This window comes from Vigna angularis, chromosome 2 (assembly GCF_016808095.1).
Source record: "Vigna angularis cultivar LongXiaoDou No.4 chromosome 2, ASM1680809v1, whole genome shotgun sequence".
NCBI lineage: Eukaryota > Viridiplantae > Streptophyta > Magnoliopsida > Fabales > Fabaceae > Vigna > Vigna angularis.
Window position 1 is genome coordinate 34,676,730 of NC_068971.1, and position 18,482 is coordinate 34,695,211.

Sequence of the window (18,482 nt, forward strand, 5' to 3'; positions counted from 1 at the left end):
GACTAGAAATAGATGGGAAATAGATGAGAAATAAAGTGAAAAATAAAGTTGTTTAGGTGAAGAGAAGTAGAGAAGAGATGGGGAGAGAGATATAGATATTACTATTAATAGATGAGAAATAGTATTACGTGTCCCTCACTAATTTTTTTAAAGTTATCTCTCCTTTCTCTTCTCTACCTAAAACCAATATTAACTATTTCTTTATCCATCTTCACCATCCTCTCAACCTACAAGCCGCCACCCTACTGTGTAGTGCCTTACCAGCTTCCAAAGTAGTATTGTATGACTGTTTTCATTTGGTTTTAGTTACTGGTTTTTTACATGTTGATAAATTGTATATGATCATGATACAGTTGTCAAATGTAGTACCCATTAAGGATGGAACTGAAGTACCTCAGACGCAAAACTTAAAGATTGGAGGCGCAGCAACAGAAAGCATTGGAGTTGAAAATGACACCTGTATTGATATCTCGGAGAATTGTTTTTCTCCTGACATGGAGGAGGAATGTTTTCAGCATGAAGATAAAGATGGACAAGGAAAAGTTATTGCACTCTCTACAGCGAAGGTTGTAAAGAAAAAAAAATATCCAACCTCTTTCAATGCTATTCTAACATGGATAAAACAAAACTAAAGTGAAAAAGAGCTATTTCAATGTCTTTCCAATCAATATAATCCTCGCTAATTGATCGATAGGGCAATGGAGAGGTGCTAAAACTGCCTACTGGAGCTATTGATGCTCCACTTCTGGGCTATCCAATGTCAGAATGGAAGCCACGTCCCAACAAAAAGGTGAGCTTGTGACAAATATTTCAAAGGATGTCTGTTTTGATAAGGTTGTGTTGCTTTTCCTTTTTGGCTGTAAGTTTCAATTTTAGCATTCTTGAAATTACTTATGTTTTAGAAATTATTATTATTACTACTACTATTTTCGACAAACAACAAATAGCAAGCCACGTTTGTTTTTTTTTACTGCTAAATAAGCTAAATTAAACGTGTACAGTGTCTTCTGGTGAGCCTTATACTCAATTATTTAATGATGCATGCATGATTACTGTAGCTTCTAAATTTATATTTTGACCACTTTCTCTGCAACTATTATCAACTCTGCTTTCTGTGTTGGTTCTAGGTCAAGGAGGAGATCAAGCTAGAACAGATTGAACCATCGGACAATCTTCCATCCCTTTTTGTTTTGGACAATAGTGAGAAGCTAAAACTAGCATCTGAAAAATCAGACCCACAGAAGAAACCCGTTTCAGGTTCAGTTTCTACCTGCTCCCCTGTTGGGGTTGTAACGGTAATGTCTGATTCAGACTCGGAGGATACGCCGCAGCTAAAGAACTCCAACAACTACCCAGGAAAAAATTCTCTTGTGCCCAGGAAAAGAAGATAAAATATGAGCCAAGGTCTCAGTCTGAATTTTTATCAAATCTTGTGACATTGTTTTCAGAAACAACTTAAATAGAGAGGAGCTGGAGACAACCGAAGAAGAATCCAGTGGCTTTTTAGCAGCTTTCTTTTGACGTTGAAGTGGAAAGGAGACATGTCTCCCTTTGGAAAGGACATAGAAAATGCATTTTGCCAGAGCGAACGTGACTCTAGCAAAATCAAAAACTTCAACCCTAAACGTGGGGAAGAAGCAGTGATTTTTTGACAAAGTAATTGCTGCGAGGTAGATGTTGGGTGTTTTCAGCTTCTGGGATGCAAGGGCAGCATTTGGGTGATTAACTGAAATTAGGTTGCAGCATTATCTTCCATTTACAGAGAAAAACTGGTGTTGCCATTATCGGTATCTTTGAATAGTAATGAAAAATATGAAAAACAGCTATATTTCATTTTGCAGTTCAAATCTAGATAGATGACATTATCTTGTACAGAAAACAAGTTATTAAAATACAGACGCTTTTCATGTATTTTGTTTCTAACAAAAAAAAATGTATTAAAACTTAAAGTTGCTTTCATAAAAGATGAATTCAAACTATTTTCACAAAAATAAATATCAATTTAATTTATAACAATCTTCTGTAATCTTCTTTTATAAAGACTTCAAATAGAATATAATTTTTACTGTATCATCCTACTAATTAGTATGTTATGACAATAATAGAATGAACTCTTGTATATATGGCTATGTAAGTTTTGTAGAGAGAATAAAAAAGTAAATTAGTTTTAACCCTTACAGTTAAATATTAACAATTAGAATACTAAACTTTTTTGTGTTTCAAATAATAATAAAAAATATTAAAACGACATTGTTAGAAAATTGAAGTGTGTGGAAAATATAAAAAGCATATTGCTAATACAAATTTTATTGTATTTTACAAAGCTCTGATATTTACGATGTAATAATTGTGCATCAAAAGTTAACACTAATATAAACTACATATTTATCTGAGCGATGTGCTGTTTCCTTGATTTTTTATCTATTTTAAATACGATATTTATCTATTTTAAATGAATGTCAGAGACAAATGATTTCAAAATTTTGGAGGATATATTTTTTTACAGAAACTAAAAGCAAAATTTATACATTTTATTTAGACTAAACAATAATTTACAATTTTAGACAAATTTAAAGTTTTACACAGAGAACAGAGTAAAAAACATATAATGAAAATTTAATTACTTCATTAGTTTTTGTACATGTACAATACAACTTTATTCTTTATTTTTATATTTAAAAATGATTCATTATAGTCACTAGTGTAGACACTAAAATGTAGAGTTTGTTATGATCCATCTTTTAAAAACATTTAACAATTGTTAGAGGTATTAAGTTGTTTCTTGAGAATTTTAGCCTGAGATGTTGAATATGTTTTTTTAACCAAATCAATTCGATTCAGCCTCAGTACTTGAGCGAGCAATGATACATTGTTTGCGAGACTATTAAGAAATCAAATTTGGACGAAGGAAGATAGCAGAAGCTAAGGTAGATTTTCTGTCATCAACATTACACATGGACGTTATTGAGAAAGGAGTATGCGAAGACCATAGGAAGTAGTGCTATTAAGATATATGAGGTTCTCCATTTTAGCTTCTCAAACCATTGTCTAGGATTATGTTTCAGACCTTTCTTCTTAAGTTGTTATTTTAGTTTCTGTCATTAGATGCATTAAATATAGTGTAGTGAATAGTGTACAGAAAAATTGCTACAAACAAAAACTGAAAACGTAAAGTTCAAGAAATTTAATTACAGAAAAATAAATTACAAAAGATCAAACAAAAACTGATAAAATAAATTTACGACAGCAGTAATCTAAATTGCTACAAACATCATTGTTGATTTTGTCGGTATCTTATTCGCGATATGTTTACACCACTTTGAGATCTAAACATAAGTATTTATATATAAAATTATAAAAACAAGTTACACTAGAAGGATGATTAAACGAAGAAAATATTAAAGACTATTTTTTTTTTCTTTGCCTAATAGAGAACCATACAAAGAAACTAAACATTTTTCAACTTTTAGGAATTAAAACCTTTAAACGGTTAAATATTTATCTATGCGTCGAACATAAGCTATAACAGTGTGCACACAAAAGCAAACACATTTTAGATGCCTTTCATATTCATTTTTATACTTTTACAAGTTTTTGTTAAGTAGTAAATTAACAAAGTTCTAAACATAATCCACCAAGTTTTAACATTTGAAAATAAGAGCAAATACGTAAATTAAAAATACTATGATTAACATAAATGAATATAAAACAAAAAAATATTTAAAACAAATAAAAAATGTGAAAGATAAATTTAACTAAATTATAAGAGTAATAGTATAAGGAGACATTTTTACCTTTGACATAAAATATAATAATAAAATAGTAATAAAAGTGTAAGTATTTGTAATTTTTTAACTATATAAAAAATAAATAAAAATAATATAGTTTTTAGGTGCGTCAAATAATATTTTGAAAAAGTTATGCATTCGTAACAGTTTTCGATAAGATGAAGTGATAAAAAAAAAATAAGAGTCTCTTTCAGGCAAAGGCTGCAACATAAAAAGGGAACATAAGCTGTGACCAACCAACAAAAAGGACCTTACACTGAAAAACCCACAATGCCTGAAGAAACGACGTCGATTGACTACGTCATGGAGGCCGCATCTGGGGCCCACTTCTCCGGCCTTAGACTCGACGGCTTGCTACCTTCCTCCGCCACCGCTTCCGCCGCTCCTGATTCAACCCTAGCCCCGGATTCCCACCCCAATCGCCCTTTCGTTATTGGTTATTATTCTTCCTTTTCTCCGCACTTTTCCTTCTTTCAGTGTTTCAATTCCAAAATTAAGCGAATGCGATTCACGTGTGTGTAGGAGTTTCCGGAGGTACTGCCTCTGGGAAAACCACTGTCTGCGACATGATCATTCAGCAGCTTCACGATCACCGCGTCGTCCTAGTCAATCAGGCACGCTTTCATTCTCTTTCCATTTTTTTTTAATTTAAATTTATAATAATAATTATTATTATTTAATTGATCTTTTGTTTAAAACCGTAGAGTAAACAATAGAGTTTCAATTAAATAACAAATTATGTTTGTTGACAAATGATAAAGAGATGTGCCAAACCTTTCTTTTGATTTTGTCATGATGTTGAAGTGATAAAATGTAAGATGGGAAACTTCACTATTATCAAGAATTTTAAATAATCTTTATGTAAAAATCAAGTGAAAGAAATAGAGGGACTGTTATTTTTGTTTCAGAAACTATGAGAGACTGTCCTAATATCCTTGCAATCAGTATTACTGTCATTTTAGTTCTCAAGATATACAGCTTACTTTCGTTATACTTCCTCCGTTCCGAAACAGTGTTGTACAATAGCTATTTCAGCAATTTAGTTCTGTTCCGAAACTATAGTTGTTTTTCAAATCTAAGCTACCCTTATTAAAACATTAAATTTTACAAAAATGCTATATTCAGTAGGGGTATTTTAGTCTATAAATGTAATAGTTAAGGTTTTCCTGATTATACTAAGCTAAAATAACTATAGGTTTGGAATGGAATGTGTGGTTCCTGAACTGTCATTATATTTTAGTAGTAAATACTGCATTTTGGATTTCAGAAATTTATTTGACATTTTTTTATTTTATTTCAGAGACTAGTACTAGACGCTTTCCAATTTTGGGCACTAAAATAATTTACTTTTTTTTGTTTGTATGTATAGGACTCCTTTTATCGTGGGCTGAGACCGGAAGAGTTGGAACGTGTTCATGAGTACAATTTCGATCACCCTGGTAATTTTCATTTCCGTTTAAACTCACTGGTTGACTTGAACGAGTTTAGTTTAGTTCACTCAGTGAATTCAGTTTCTTTGTAGATGCTTTTGACACCGAGCAGTTGTTAGAGTGCATGGGGAAACTCATTAGTGGCCAGGGCGTGCACGTTCCCATCTATGACTTCAAGAAACATCAGCGTTCTTCTGATAGTTTTCGCCAGGTTTCAACCCAAAAGAATGATGTCATTTTGTTTTTGGTTTGTTAGGATTTCTTTTAGTTGATATGGTGCTCTTTGCTTAGGTTAATGCCTCTGATGTGATTATATTGGAGGGGATTCTTGTATTCCACGATCAGCATGTGCGGGATCTCATGAACATGAAGATCTTTGTAGACACAGGTTTGTATCTTAATCATTCAACAACATTAGTCATATGAAAGGTTTTAAAATGCAGTTGTGTTGCAGTGATGCAATCTTTGATGTTGTGGAACATTGTGGATAAATTGTCTGCGATTGTGGATGTAATGTGGTTGTGGAGAGTCTGAAAACCTTAATTTTAATCTCAAAATTGCGGTTGTAGTTAGTTTTTCAAAACATAGTTGACATGGAAGCTTACAAATTGTTTATGAAAAACAATGTGGAGCTATAGTTACTAATTAATTGTGTTGTGCTTCTGTGGATGCTTGGTAAAATAAACACTGGAAGGCACTTAAGAATATGAAAGAAAGAAACTTCTACAAACAACTAATGCACAGCATAGTTGCTGAGACTGTAGAAATGGTCAATCAATGAGTTTTATTGTTTCATTATTACAGCAAAGCATGGTGTTTTTTGTTTTTAATTGGATGGACTATATAGATGGTTTCTTGGACAATATGTAGAGGGGAAGAGTAGACTACATTGCATTCTTCATATTCCTATGGAAATATAACTTTCCCTCTCCTCTTCAAAGGAATAAAATTTAAGTAAAAACAAGGTATAACTGCTTTCCTTTGGCACGAACAATACCTTAGAATCGGATGCTATATTCCGATGTTCGCATTTCCTGGAATAAAATTGCAAATGTTGAAACATACTATTGGATTAGTATTTTATATGATAATGGAAGTTCCAAGCTGTGTCTAATTTCATCATTTGTTATTAACTACTTACAGATGCTGATGTGAGGCTTGCTCGTAGAATTAGACGTGACACAGTTGAGAGGGGCAGGGATATAAACTCTGTTCTTGAACAGGTATGACCAACGCTTTAATTGGCAAGCATGGCTTTACAGCAGCTGCCTTATAATGACAGCACTTCTATCAATTTTATCTTTTTGAGAAAGTTTCAGTGTGAACAGAGAGAATTTCGTAATCCCCATGATGTGTTATCACTAACATTATATATTTACCCGTAACTGCTTGTAATGCTGTTTTGCAGTATGCAAAATTTGTTAAGCCTGCATTTGATGATTTTGTTCTACCATCAAAAAAGTATGCCGATGTGATCATTCCTCGTGGAGGTGATAATCATGTAGCCATTGATTTGATCGTGCAACATATTCGGACAAAGCTTGGTCAACATGATCTATGCAAAATATATCCAAATGTCTATGTTATTCAGTCTACGTTCCAGGTATCCTTAAACATAGCTTGTCATTTTTTATTTTTCTTTCTCCACTTCTAATGATTTTAAATTTGGGGAAACATTCAGTGACACATTCATACTTCTCACACAAATCGATTAGTTACTTAATGAACCATAACAAACCCTTGGTATCAGTTTTTTATTGTTGGTGAAATTAAAGCGGAAAATTATCCAGTTTTACATTTTGCGGATCATAGGAATTATTATTTCAATGAAACCAAGTACTTTGTTTCATTATGAATGTCCAAGAAAGAAATAAGAATTATTTTGACAAGATATAGCATGAAGATATTCTTTCTTTTATTTGAATTTGGATACATGCCAAATGACACCATTTGATCCATGGAGCTAGTTGACCTCACCTAGTAGGATGCGACTCTTAGTTGTATTCAAATTCAAATTGGGATATATATATATATATATATATATATATATATATATATATATATATATATATATATATATATATATATATATATATATATTTATACAGTAAAGAAATGATGCAAATGCATAGGCTATACACTAAAGAGATGGAATTTCATTTAGTTAGGAAGTAACACATTTTCAAACCAGATACAACCAAGAATGGGGGAAAACTAGAAGGTAGTAAGAAGTGTTGGTTCGATAGAGGAATCATTAGATACTTGTAGGCTTTAGAAAGGAGCCCATTCTTGGGGAGGTAGACCATCTTCTTGGTTATTAGAGTGGAGAAACAAATGCAGCTTCATCTTAGCAAAAATGAGGGGAGACAAGAAAGATCGGGAATTTCTCCTTGATAAAACAGATGCGAAGACATGATGAGTACCAAGACTTGAAAATGATATGGACCCACTTATGAAACCTCTTGTACCACGAAAGCATGATGGGTGACCACCCTAGATCTATGGGTATATTGGACATATATGTCTGATTGTCTTTGAGACTGTTGGTGTAAGACTAGAGACCAATATTTTATTTTGACCAGATTTGCTTATTTTTGTATCTTGCTTTTTATTCAATACTTATATGTTGCATTTCTTTGATTATGTGTTTCTTTAAATATGATAAAGTCCTTAACTGAAAATTCAATATTTTACTTGGTACTTTGTTGGCTATGGTTATACATTTCAGATAAGAGGGATGCATACATTGATTAGGGACCGAGACATATCAAAGCATGATTTCGTGTTTTACTCAGATCGTCTTATACGCCTGGTACTGTATGATTTATAGCTCTGCTGAATTTCTTTCCTCCATGGGTTTTTAGTACTTAGTTCGTGAGATTTGGTTATCAGGTTGTTGAGCATGGTCTAGGTCATCTGCCTTTCACCGAAAAGCAAGTGGTTACTCCCACAGGTAATCATCATATGTCAATGTTCTCAGTTTTTTCAGTTTTTATGTTCAGTATAACTCTTGTTTTTTGGGGAATAAGATTTATGCTTTGTGAATTGCGACATGTATGGTAAAGAAGTAGCAGATCACCTTTCGTTCACTAATGGAGGTTTATCTTGACTACCATAATTAACTGAAGTGAGGTTCGTATTGCAGGATCTGTCTATACTGGTGTTGATTTCTGCAAAAAGTTGTGTGGTGTTTCAATTGTACGAAGGTGAGCATTGAATCAGGTATTAATTTTGGCAAGTGAAGTGTAAATGACAGTATTTTTAGCAATGCAATGATGGAACTAAGTACAGTTCCCTTGTTTGATTAGATTAATGGTCTCAATTTTCATATGGTTGTGTATATAGTTCAGCAAACATTGAGACTCTAGTAGTACTAAAACTGGAGTTATTCACTTCAAGACTCTGTTCCTGGACTTATTGTTCTACATTGTTTTTGGATTATAGTGGTGAGAGCATGGAAAATGCACTTCGTGCATGTTGTAAAGGCATTAAAATTGGTAAAATTCTGATTCACCGGGATGGAGACAACGGAAAACAGGTAAATGAATTATTTGGAATTAGACATAGATGTATACGTTCTTTACTGATGTTGGTTTTCAATGGTAAACCCTTTGCTTCTCTGAGCAGCTTATATATGAAAAGCTTCCCAAGGATATTTCAGAACGGCATGTTTTGCTTCTTGACCCGGTCCTGGCCACAGGTTAAGACTTGGAATCTTCTCCCGCCATTTGTTTTTCCATTTTATATTTCAAAAGCCATTTTTTCTTCAAATTCGTAGGGGCAGCAGTTAATGCTCAGGATTTTATTTGCATTCTTTGAATTGTTGGGAAGAAATCGTGTTAATGTGTTGATAGAATAGTTAAGTTGTACATTATGTTACGGTATGGATGGTATCTGTTAATATGGTAATACTATTTTGTTGGGAATCAGGGATATGGTAATGATGATATAAATAAATATAATTGACTTTGTTGTAGAAGAGACGTAATTGTATTTTGCTAGATACTGCATGAGGAACCCGTGAAAGTTCTGACCTACTAAATTGCTTCTTAACTACTATTTTGGGATGGCCCACTTGTACTAGTCTAGCAGTCCACTGATGATTTTCTTAAGACCTTCTCTTGTACTGTTAATATCTTCTGTGTTCGTTGTTGATAAATAGATCATCAATAACTTCCATTTTTAGGTAACTCTGCCAACCAAGCAATTGAATTACTCATTCAGAAAGGAGTACCAGAAAACCACATTATATTCCTGAACCTCATTTCTGTGAGTTAATTCCGATGCCTTTATTGCTGATATAATGTTATTTGATTATCATTTCACACTGTTTACATACACGGATCTTATGGGCCTTTTTTGCATACAGGCTCCTGAGGGAATCCATTGCGTGTGTAAAAGGTTTCCGTCATTGAAGATTGTAACATCTGAGATTGATGTTGAACTGAATGAAGAGTACCGTGTTATCCCAGGATTAGGTGAATTTGGTGATCGCTACTTTGGCACCGATGATTGATCCTGCAGCATGACCAAAGGTGGAGACACCTTTTCAGTAGCAGCTGCCTTGATTAAGAATTCGAAAAGCAGCTCGCTACATTGTATTGAGATGCTAAAGATTCATCAAAACCAGCTTTATTGTGATCTGAGGCAGCCAGATTAACACCAATGCAAACCTACATTGACGTTGATATACAAGAATGGTTTTCATATTATTAAATGTAGATATCAGTCTTAGCAAGATGATGTCACCAAACACAAATTGCTTTGCACAATTCTGTCAATCTTGATCTGCAATTAATTATGTGGAAAAATATTCCCTAGTGATCGGTACAATCTATATAACAACCAGATCAATCATCGATATATGTAAATTGTGTGTTACTATATTTCGTACATATATATCTGGTACGTAGAAAATGAACTTAATTTAATATTAATATGGCTTAAATAATTTGTCACTGTTATTTAATTTAGACCGACAAATATAACAACAGAAAAGTTTATTATCACTAAAAAAAATTCTCAAATAGCACATGATTTTATATTACTATTTAAACAAAATAACTAAAACTGAGTTGTCTAATAGGTGAACTGTAGTTTGAGTCCTCGAAACCTTTTCAAGCTACTCTCATGCATATAAGACTTAGTTTTTGTATTTTGGAACCTAAGCCTCTTATGTATAAGATAACATCCTTTTATAGCTGTCCCGAGAGGCTCTTGTGGGTTGTGTGCTTAGGGAGATCTTGTAACAAAGCATTTTAGAAGGTCATGATCTTATGCAGACATCTTCTACTATAAAGTGTGAGGAGATTTGTTGCTCGTTTTTCTTACTCTATTGTGCTTCTCCTTCAACTAACAACACCAAATTGAACATGTGCTCTTTGTGTTAGTATTTTCTTGGATAATGTCCTTGGTCAAATATCACATACATTAACGGTGGTACATCATAGAGATGCATCTTATGCTACAAATTTGTGAATGGTGTCTAACTTACTTGACTTGTGTTTGAAAATTTGTTTTCGATCATCACTTGTGTAAAACTATGTTGTTCTTTTGTTCATTGACCGTTGTAACATGCATTTGTTTCTTAGGAGAGACTCAATTGCATCCTTGTTCTCAGTATAATTTTACTTGTGTTAGCACTTATGGTTATATGTGTCTAATCTTCAACTACATCTTGTACTCATTTTTCTCTTCTACGCTTGTTGTTTTTGTAAGTACAAAGTATTTTATTGTGTTTAGTAATACTCGTGTCTTATACTATACTCATGTGTTATTTTAGAGTGCATTTTGTCCATATAAGGTTGTGTTTGATGATTGGATACATGTTCAAATTTTGAGAAAAAATTATCTAACCTTTTTTTGTTGTGACTTTTCTAAGCTTAATGTACAAGAAGAGGTCAAGGACACCTCGGCCTAAACGTTATAAGTCTAAAAGACTAGTATGCTGGAAGAGGTCAAAGGCACCTTGACATGTACATAAAGAGGTCGATGACAGCTTAGCCTAAAGAAGGTTGAAGAAGTCTCGCCTTACACCAAAGGCTTAGTACATATCACAAATTTGTACTATAACCCTACAATATGGATCCATATAAACAATAGGACAGATCATGGAAAGATTGGAGATAAGTTAGAGAATCCTAAAACAAAGGTAATCCTATGAATCCTAAGCCAATGAACAAGGCTCATTCAGGTAGAATCATTTTTTACAACCTTATTATTATACAATTAGCAATTGACTTGAGTGTTGAAGTATCTTTGCAGGCTCCCTGCCAAGGTCATCTCACCCTTATTGAAAGAGAACACATCTACTTGAAAAGTCAGAAGTAGAGTGGACACATGAGCTTCTTGGTATGCTTTGGCCTAGCAAGAAGAATTGTGTACTTCTAAGTACATCTCAACCTAGTAAGAATATTTGGTGCCCGCCATAGGATCGAGTTGTATCTTCAAGCACGGTGTCCACAAGAAACATGACAAGCAATGGATGTAATAATGATGTGAACAAAGGACCAAACGCTATGGCGATGAGTTGAGGAAACGAAGTGTCGAAGACACCAAGGCAATAAGGGCATTGAAGAGGATATTGGGGGATGAGGAAGAAGAGGGAGGATGACAACCTCGAACTCACTCTAAAACAATCGAGCAAGGAACAAACCAATGTACAATTGGCACAACTAACACATCCATAATGCTCCTAAGCACAAGAAGACATCATGTCATATATGACATTATGGAGAAGCCTCTCCCCCCGAGATGGAAGGCATTCCACATGGAAAAATATGATGACATTATTGACGCAAACAACCATATACATGCTTACCTTACCCAGCTTGGCTTGTATTCCACTAAAGACGCAGTTTTGTGCAAAGTTTTCCCCACTTCCCTTAAAGGCACAACCTTCACTTAGTTTATCAAGCTCCCCCTATTCTTTATAGATTGCTACGACATTTTAGCCTCCTACTTTAGGACTTAGTTCACCACAAGCAAACCACATCATCTCTCATCCATAACTCTTATTAACATAGACTAAGAAAAGGGAGGGTCGCTGTGAGCATTCATGGAACGCTTCGGCAAAGTAGCACTCAACATCCCTTTCTCTTTATTCCTTTTTATCTTCTTTTATTTCATCTTTATCTTTTTGGTTAAAATAACATCTTTCACTTAATCTATAAAACCACCAAGATTTTCTCTCTTATTTTATCTTAACTTCATTTTAAAATACCACCAACCACAAAATCTTTCTAAAACCCACATAGCTTTCATTTTCTTCTGATTTTATTTTCAGCACCATTTAATGAAGGTAAAAAGACCATTTTGACCTTGAGCTCAAAAATACAAATAAAACAAAAGTTTCCATTAACTCTTTTTCTTTTTAGAATTGAACACACATTCATTCAATCCTAAACGACCCTTCTATCAAAAGGCGAAAACATCACATTAGTAATATCACACACACCCAAATCATCAAAATAACAACATATCAATCATGTGTTTCACTTAATCAACCATAACATTAATTAATTAACATAGAAATTATAATTCTAAAAAGAAACACTTAAACATTAAACATCAATTACCAACCAATAATCCCCAAGTCTCACAACCACATTATTTTCTAATACCACAATTTTCTCGAGTCTTACACCTCGGCTTAAGGAAGGTTGAAGAAGTCAAGCCCTACACCAAAGGTTCAGTATGGATCACATATTCGTACCATAACCCTGAAGTACGGATCCACATAAACAATATGACAGATCATAGAAATATTAAGGATAATTAAGTAAGTTAGGAAACCCTAAAAGAAGGTAGTCTTAGGAAGCCTAGATCCAATGGACAAGACCCTCTAGGTACTATTTATACCCACTAATCACGAGGTATGTCACTATAATCATTTATTGCAACCTTATTCTTTTACTACTAGTCATTGATAAGTGTCGAAGTATCTTTGTAGGCTCTCATGTTGATGTCATCTCACCCTTATTGGAAGAGAACACATTCAACATCTGCAATAGAGGATGAATCAACTTGAAGAGTGAGAAGTAGAGTGGACATGTAAGCTTCCTAGTACGTCTTGATCTAGCATGAAGACTTGTGTACTTCTAGGTACATCTCGGCCTAACAATAACACTTAAGATATTATAATCATGGACAACTTGTATTTGAAATATTGTGTTAGAAAAAGAGGTAGGCTTTGTTTAAACCAATAGGGTGTGAATTTGTTTTAAAACTTTTTTCGAATTTAAAAACTCTAAATGCACTTTTCTTGAAACTTATGAATACAAGATTTAGAATAACAATAAAATATGATAAAGATAGAAAAAACACACACACACACATTTATACCAGTTCAAATCATCATTTATTCTACATCTAGTCTCAAGTTTTCCTTCATGAAAAATAGGTTCCACTAAATAACACAAAGTTTGTACAATGCAAACAATAAATAATTTAAGCATTCTAGAGAATATCAACCTCAATCTCACACTGGATACTCAAGAGAATATTTTTCATATTCATCCTTAACTCCCTTCAAAAGGATGTTGGTCTTATCCACTCTTTGACTATCCAAAAAGATATTTAGCCTTATCAACTCTATTCATAACAACTTACAAAATACATTATGGAAACACTCATTAGATTACAAAACAAAAAGAATCCTAGAAACAATCCAAAAAAGACAACAGAAAAAAATTACCACAACATAAGCACTTTAAAACTTAACCACAACAAAACATAACACTTTTAAAATCTTTCAACTATTTTGAGCACTTTAGAATTGTGTTTTTTATCTCAAAAAACAATTGTATGTCATTTTGATTAATTTCCAAAATGTTCTATTAACAATAACATTAATACTCCTTTTATAAAAAATTTGAAAACACAATTCGTAAAACAAATGTTCACGCATATAATTGATTATGTTAGATATCCTAACTGAAAAACAACTGCAATACTCTTAGATATAATTAATTATATGTATATCTGACAATGTTAGTTTGGACGCTCGGTCTTGATGATCGACCTGGATGGACGACCTTGGAGGACCGTTCGGTCTATGTAAACTCGGGCAACGTTAGTTCGGACGCTCGGTCATGATTGTGACCTGGGTGGGCGACATTGGGTTAACCGCTCGCTCGGTCTATGTGTCAGGAGGACTGGACGGTACATAAGCCCCCTAAGCCCGAGCATAATTTTATTATGCGAAGGGGTTTTGTAGATGACTTTCATGAAAAGGGACGAGATCCCTGGTTTTCTTTCTTTTCTAAGTCCTTTCTGCTCGTTGGTGAGTGGACGGAATACAAATAGTCATGCTTGTTGAGGCTATTCGAGGCTGAGAATTCAGACCGAGAGGTTGAGGCCCTTGGAGGCCAAGACGAGAGGCCAATAAGTGGTCGAGAGGTCGACTCCTTTGGAGGCTGAATGGGTGAGGCCTTCGGAGGCCGAGAGGTGGAGGCCTTTGGAGGCCAAGTCGAGGCCTTTGGAGGCCACGGAGGCTGAACGGTTGATAGTGTACCTGGGGGTCAAGATATGATCGAACGGGAGGCCGAGAAATTGAGGCCTTTAGAGCCCGAATCCCTGAGTCCAGTTTTGGCCGAACGGTGGGGCCTTCGGGAACTCGAGAAGTAGAGGCCTTTGGAAGCCGATTGGTTGAGTCGTCAAACGATGGAGAGGCCGATCGTTCGGCCGAGACCCTGTTAGGCCAGATTTGAACGTGTCTGGTTATTACAGGCCAAAAAACTGAGGCCTTTGGAGGCCGAGTTCTTAAGGGATTATTTGGCCGAACGGTGCGAGCCATTGGAAGCCGAACGGTTGAGGTCGAATGGCCGATCGTTCGAGGATGGGCAACCGGATTAATGCTGCCCAATTTGGCTAAGTTACAATGAGGCCATGGACGACTTTGAAGTCGAAGATTAGAGTAAGGCCGGACGGTGGGACCATGGACGGCTGGGCGGTTTAGTCCGTTGGATAACGAACGACTGAGGCCGAACGGTTGAGGCCTCTAGAGGCTCTGCTGATACTGAACAGCTAAGGCCTTAGTAGGCCACGTCGAGACCGAACGGTTGGGGCCCCGGGAGGCCGGGAGGTAGAGGCCGCGGAGGCCAAGAGATTGAGGCCAGGAGGCCGATCGGTTATGGACCTTTGGAACGCCCCGGCCTGGTGACATAGTGTTCCACGCATATACTTGGGTTTGTGGTCACGCCGGACGGTAGTGGTTCTTCGGAAAGAACTCCTCGTTCACCGCCCGGGCCAAGCTGACAGTGGTTCTTCGGAAAGAACTCTCTGTTCATCAGCTTGGGCTTGTGGTCACGCCGGACGGCAGTGGTTCTTCGGAAAGAACTCCCCATTCACCGCCCGGGCCAAGCTGACAGTGGTTCTTCGGAAAGAACTCTCCGTTCATCAGCTTGGGCTTGGTCTATGTTTGATGCCGGATGATGGAGGAGAGCTTGTTTTTGCTTTATGCAGTCGGGCAATCATTCCGAGTTACCTGTATTAGGAAGAAAATGTAATTGAATTTAAAGTTTAAAGAAAGTAGATGCTTATACCATGTAAGGTAGACCGGTCAGTTGAAGATGCTCGGATGAGAATGATTGTTCCTAGAGAACACTTCTGAGAATAACCGTCCGTGGCCCAGGAGAACTTCCTAGTAGACGTTAATGACTGTCGGTGGCCCATGAGTTCTTGAAGAACATCCTAGTAGACGAAATCTGTTTGGCCGAATGGTTGAACGCCTGAACACTTGACGCCATGAAGGTCGGACGAACGAGGCCTGATGGCCGAGTACCTATGTGGTCGAAGGACCGAGCTCCTGTGAGGCTAGACGGCCGAGTATCTGAATGCTTGAGGCCACAGAAGGCCGAACAGTAGAGGCTGAGCGACCGAATACGTGTGAGGCCGAACGGCCGAAACGAATACATGGGAGGCCGAATGGCCGAATGTATGCGGGGCCAAATGGCTGAACGCCTTTGAGGCCAAATGGTTGAACCTGGGGCCGAACGACCAAATATCTGATTAGTATGGCCGAACGGTAGATGCCTCTGGAGGCCGAGTCCCTGAGGCTAGAATTGGCCGACAAGTTGAAGCCTTTGGAGGCCGAATTGTGGGCTGAATACCAGCGAAGCTTGAAAATTTGGTGCCAAATTTGGCTAAGTGCCTACAAGGCCAGATTATGGAATTACCTAAGACCAAGGTTGGGTAATGACCGAACGTACTAGGCCATTCACAAGCTTGGGCCTAATAACCGAACGTACTAGGCCGAGGAGGTCGAGCGAATAAGGCCCTTATAGGCCGAATGCATGGGGCCTCTGGTCACCGAATGGTTAAAGAAGAGAGGTCGTGAAGCCGAATAGCCTTGGGCGAACGGCTGAGGCCTTAAGGTGTACACGCCGAGGCCGAACGGCTTAGGCCTTAGGAGGCCCAGTTGAGATCGAACGTCCGGAGACCGAAGGGTGGATGCCGAACGGTTGATGCCACATTTGGTGAAGTACCATCAAGGGGCACGATCCCGAATAGCCGGCTCTGAGGTCGAACGACCGAGATTTCGGGGGCCGAATGACCGACAACTGAGGCGGTACGCCAAGTGGTTGAGGCCCACTGGTAGAACGATCGATGTCGAATGCTGGAAGCTGAGGCCGAATGGCCAACCTGCTGGCCCCACGGCCAAGCAGACAAATCCGAATGGAAACCCATGAAAGCTGAGGCCTAACAATTAGACGAGCTAGGCGGGGGAGCCGAATTGTTGGGGAAACGAGGCCGCGAAGCCGAATGGTCTCGACCGAACGATTGAAGATACGCGGCCGAACGATGGAGACTAAGTTGTTGTGTTGATGAAGCCGAGTGCAAAGGGTTGAACGGTGGAAGTTGACGTTCTTTTGAGGTGTCGTTCATTGCTCATTGGTTCCCTGTGTTTACAATGGGGAATACCCACTCGGCCCCACGGTGGGCGCCAAATGTTTCGACCGAATCTGGCGCGACCCTGTTAAAACACTCAAGAGTTTGTCGAAGACCGGGCGGACGTTGCTGGCGCCAGAAGGAGGGCGGACGATTACTGGCAGTTTAGGACTGGCGGACGAACGATGAAGCTGCTATGGATCAGACTGACGCTTTCTCCCCAGCTGAAACAGATCGAGCGACTCTGGCGCTTCGGGGCACTAGAAGCTGACGAAAATCGGACGGTTACCTCTTGCTGAGGGCTGGACGCGCTGGGAAGGGCCGAACGGGCTTTCTCGTCTTCAAGACACTTGGTGATGGACGGACGCTGTTCCACGCTCTAGGTTGAAGGCCGGACGGGTTTCTCCCTATGCACTCCAGGTGGTCGTCCTCCTACTCCAAGCCGGGCGGTCGGGTACCTGTCAAAGACACTCTGACGCTCAAGTCAGTAATATGACAGAGCGGTCTGTGATGCATGTATATTTTGCATCGTAAGGAATCTGTCCAGAAATCATACCTGGGACCTTTATTTATACTGATTGTAATGGGCTTTTACCTTTCGTGGGCCTGAAAACGGCCCAATCATACCTTAATCTTCATTAAGGGCTTTAATGAGTCATTAGTATTTAACCGCGTAGTTGACATAGTGAGGGACGGTCGTGACGATCGGTCAGCAGGGTGACCGGCCAAGGATGTCAACCTGGGTGGGAAGCCACTCGGTTCTGTCGATCGGTCACGATGGACACTCGGTTCTGTCGATCGGTCACGATGGACACTCGGTCTTGTCGGTCGACCTAGATGGACGTCCTTGGAGGGCCGCTCGTTCTATGTACGGTTTGGCCAATAGGTCAGTCCTAGCTTGGACGCTCGTTCTTGATGGTCAACCTGGATGGACGACATTGGAGGACCGTTCGGTCTATGTAAGCTCGGACAACATTAGTTTGGACGCTCGGTCTTGATGGTCGACCTGGATGGACGACCTTGGAGGACCGTTCGGTCTATGTAAGCTCGGGCAACGTTAGTTTGGACGCTCGGTCATGATTGTGACCTGGGTAGGTGGCATTGGGTTAACCGCTCGCTCGGTCTATGTGTCAGGAGGACCGGACGGTACACAAGGTATTTAGCTTCCTTTACCTTCTAGATTACTAAATCGCTCTAAAAGACTTAAAATAGTACCAAACGCAAAAAGAAGCTCTATCTACTTCTACGAAGAATAGAAATACGATCAGAGTACATTGTTAGAACAACTTATCAACAGATAGTCTTATAAAAGACTCAAACATCATATGCATCACTAATAAACTCCCATGCAAAAGAAGACAAACAAACAAAAAAG

The 18,482-nt window shown here is 37.7% G+C and overlaps 2 protein-coding genes across 2 annotated transcripts in view; both read left to right on the plus strand.

Moving 5' to 3' along the window:
- The window catches only part of LOC108328967 (protein RRP6-like 2), a 34,917-nt gene extending 33,077 nt beyond the window's left edge, over nucleotides 1-1,840 (plus strand). The window contains exons 12-14 of the mRNA XM_017562902.2: nucleotides 354-566; nucleotides 695-790; nucleotides 1,128-1,840. Of these exons, the coding sequence (XP_017418391.1) occupies nucleotides 354-566; nucleotides 695-790; nucleotides 1,128-1,391 (573 nt within the window). The 3' untranslated portion in view covers nucleotides 1,392-1,840. The remainder of the gene's footprint in view (nucleotides 1-353; nucleotides 567-694; nucleotides 791-1,127) is intronic.
- Nucleotides 1,841-3,973: 2,133 nt separating this feature from the next.
- LOC108329748 (uridine/cytidine kinase UKL1, chloroplastic) lies at nucleotides 3,974-10,108 on the plus strand. Its single transcript, XM_017564107.2, has 14 exons — nucleotides 3,974-4,224; nucleotides 4,311-4,402; nucleotides 5,158-5,227; nucleotides 5,311-5,429; nucleotides 5,510-5,606; nucleotides 6,362-6,441; nucleotides 6,627-6,821; nucleotides 7,947-8,030; nucleotides 8,111-8,171; nucleotides 8,364-8,424; nucleotides 8,663-8,756; nucleotides 8,846-8,918; nucleotides 9,405-9,487; nucleotides 9,588-10,108. Exons 1-14 carry the CDS (start codon nucleotides 4,059-4,061, stop codon nucleotides 9,732-9,734), a joined length of 1,422 nt encoding a protein of 473 aa, XP_017419596.1. The 5' UTR covers nucleotides 3,974-4,058; the 3' UTR covers nucleotides 9,735-10,108.
- Nucleotides 10,109-18,482: the final 8,374 nt, after the last annotated feature.

What these genes read in the sequence shown, in the direction of transcription:
- LOC108329748 (XM_017564107.2), top strand. Translation starts at nt 4,059, where the DNA reads ATGCCTGAAGAAACGACGTCGATTGACTACGTCATGGAGGCCGCATCT. An exon ending in CAATCGCCCTTTCGTTATTG is followed by an intron (nt 4,225 to 4,310) that starts GTTATTATTCTT and finishes ACGTGTGTGTAG; the next exon opens with GAGTTTCCGGAGGTACTGCC. An exon ending in GCAAGTGGTTACTCCCACAG is followed by an intron (nt 8,172 to 8,363) that starts GTAATCATCATA and finishes TTCGTATTGCAG; the next exon opens with GATCTGTCTATACTGGTGTT.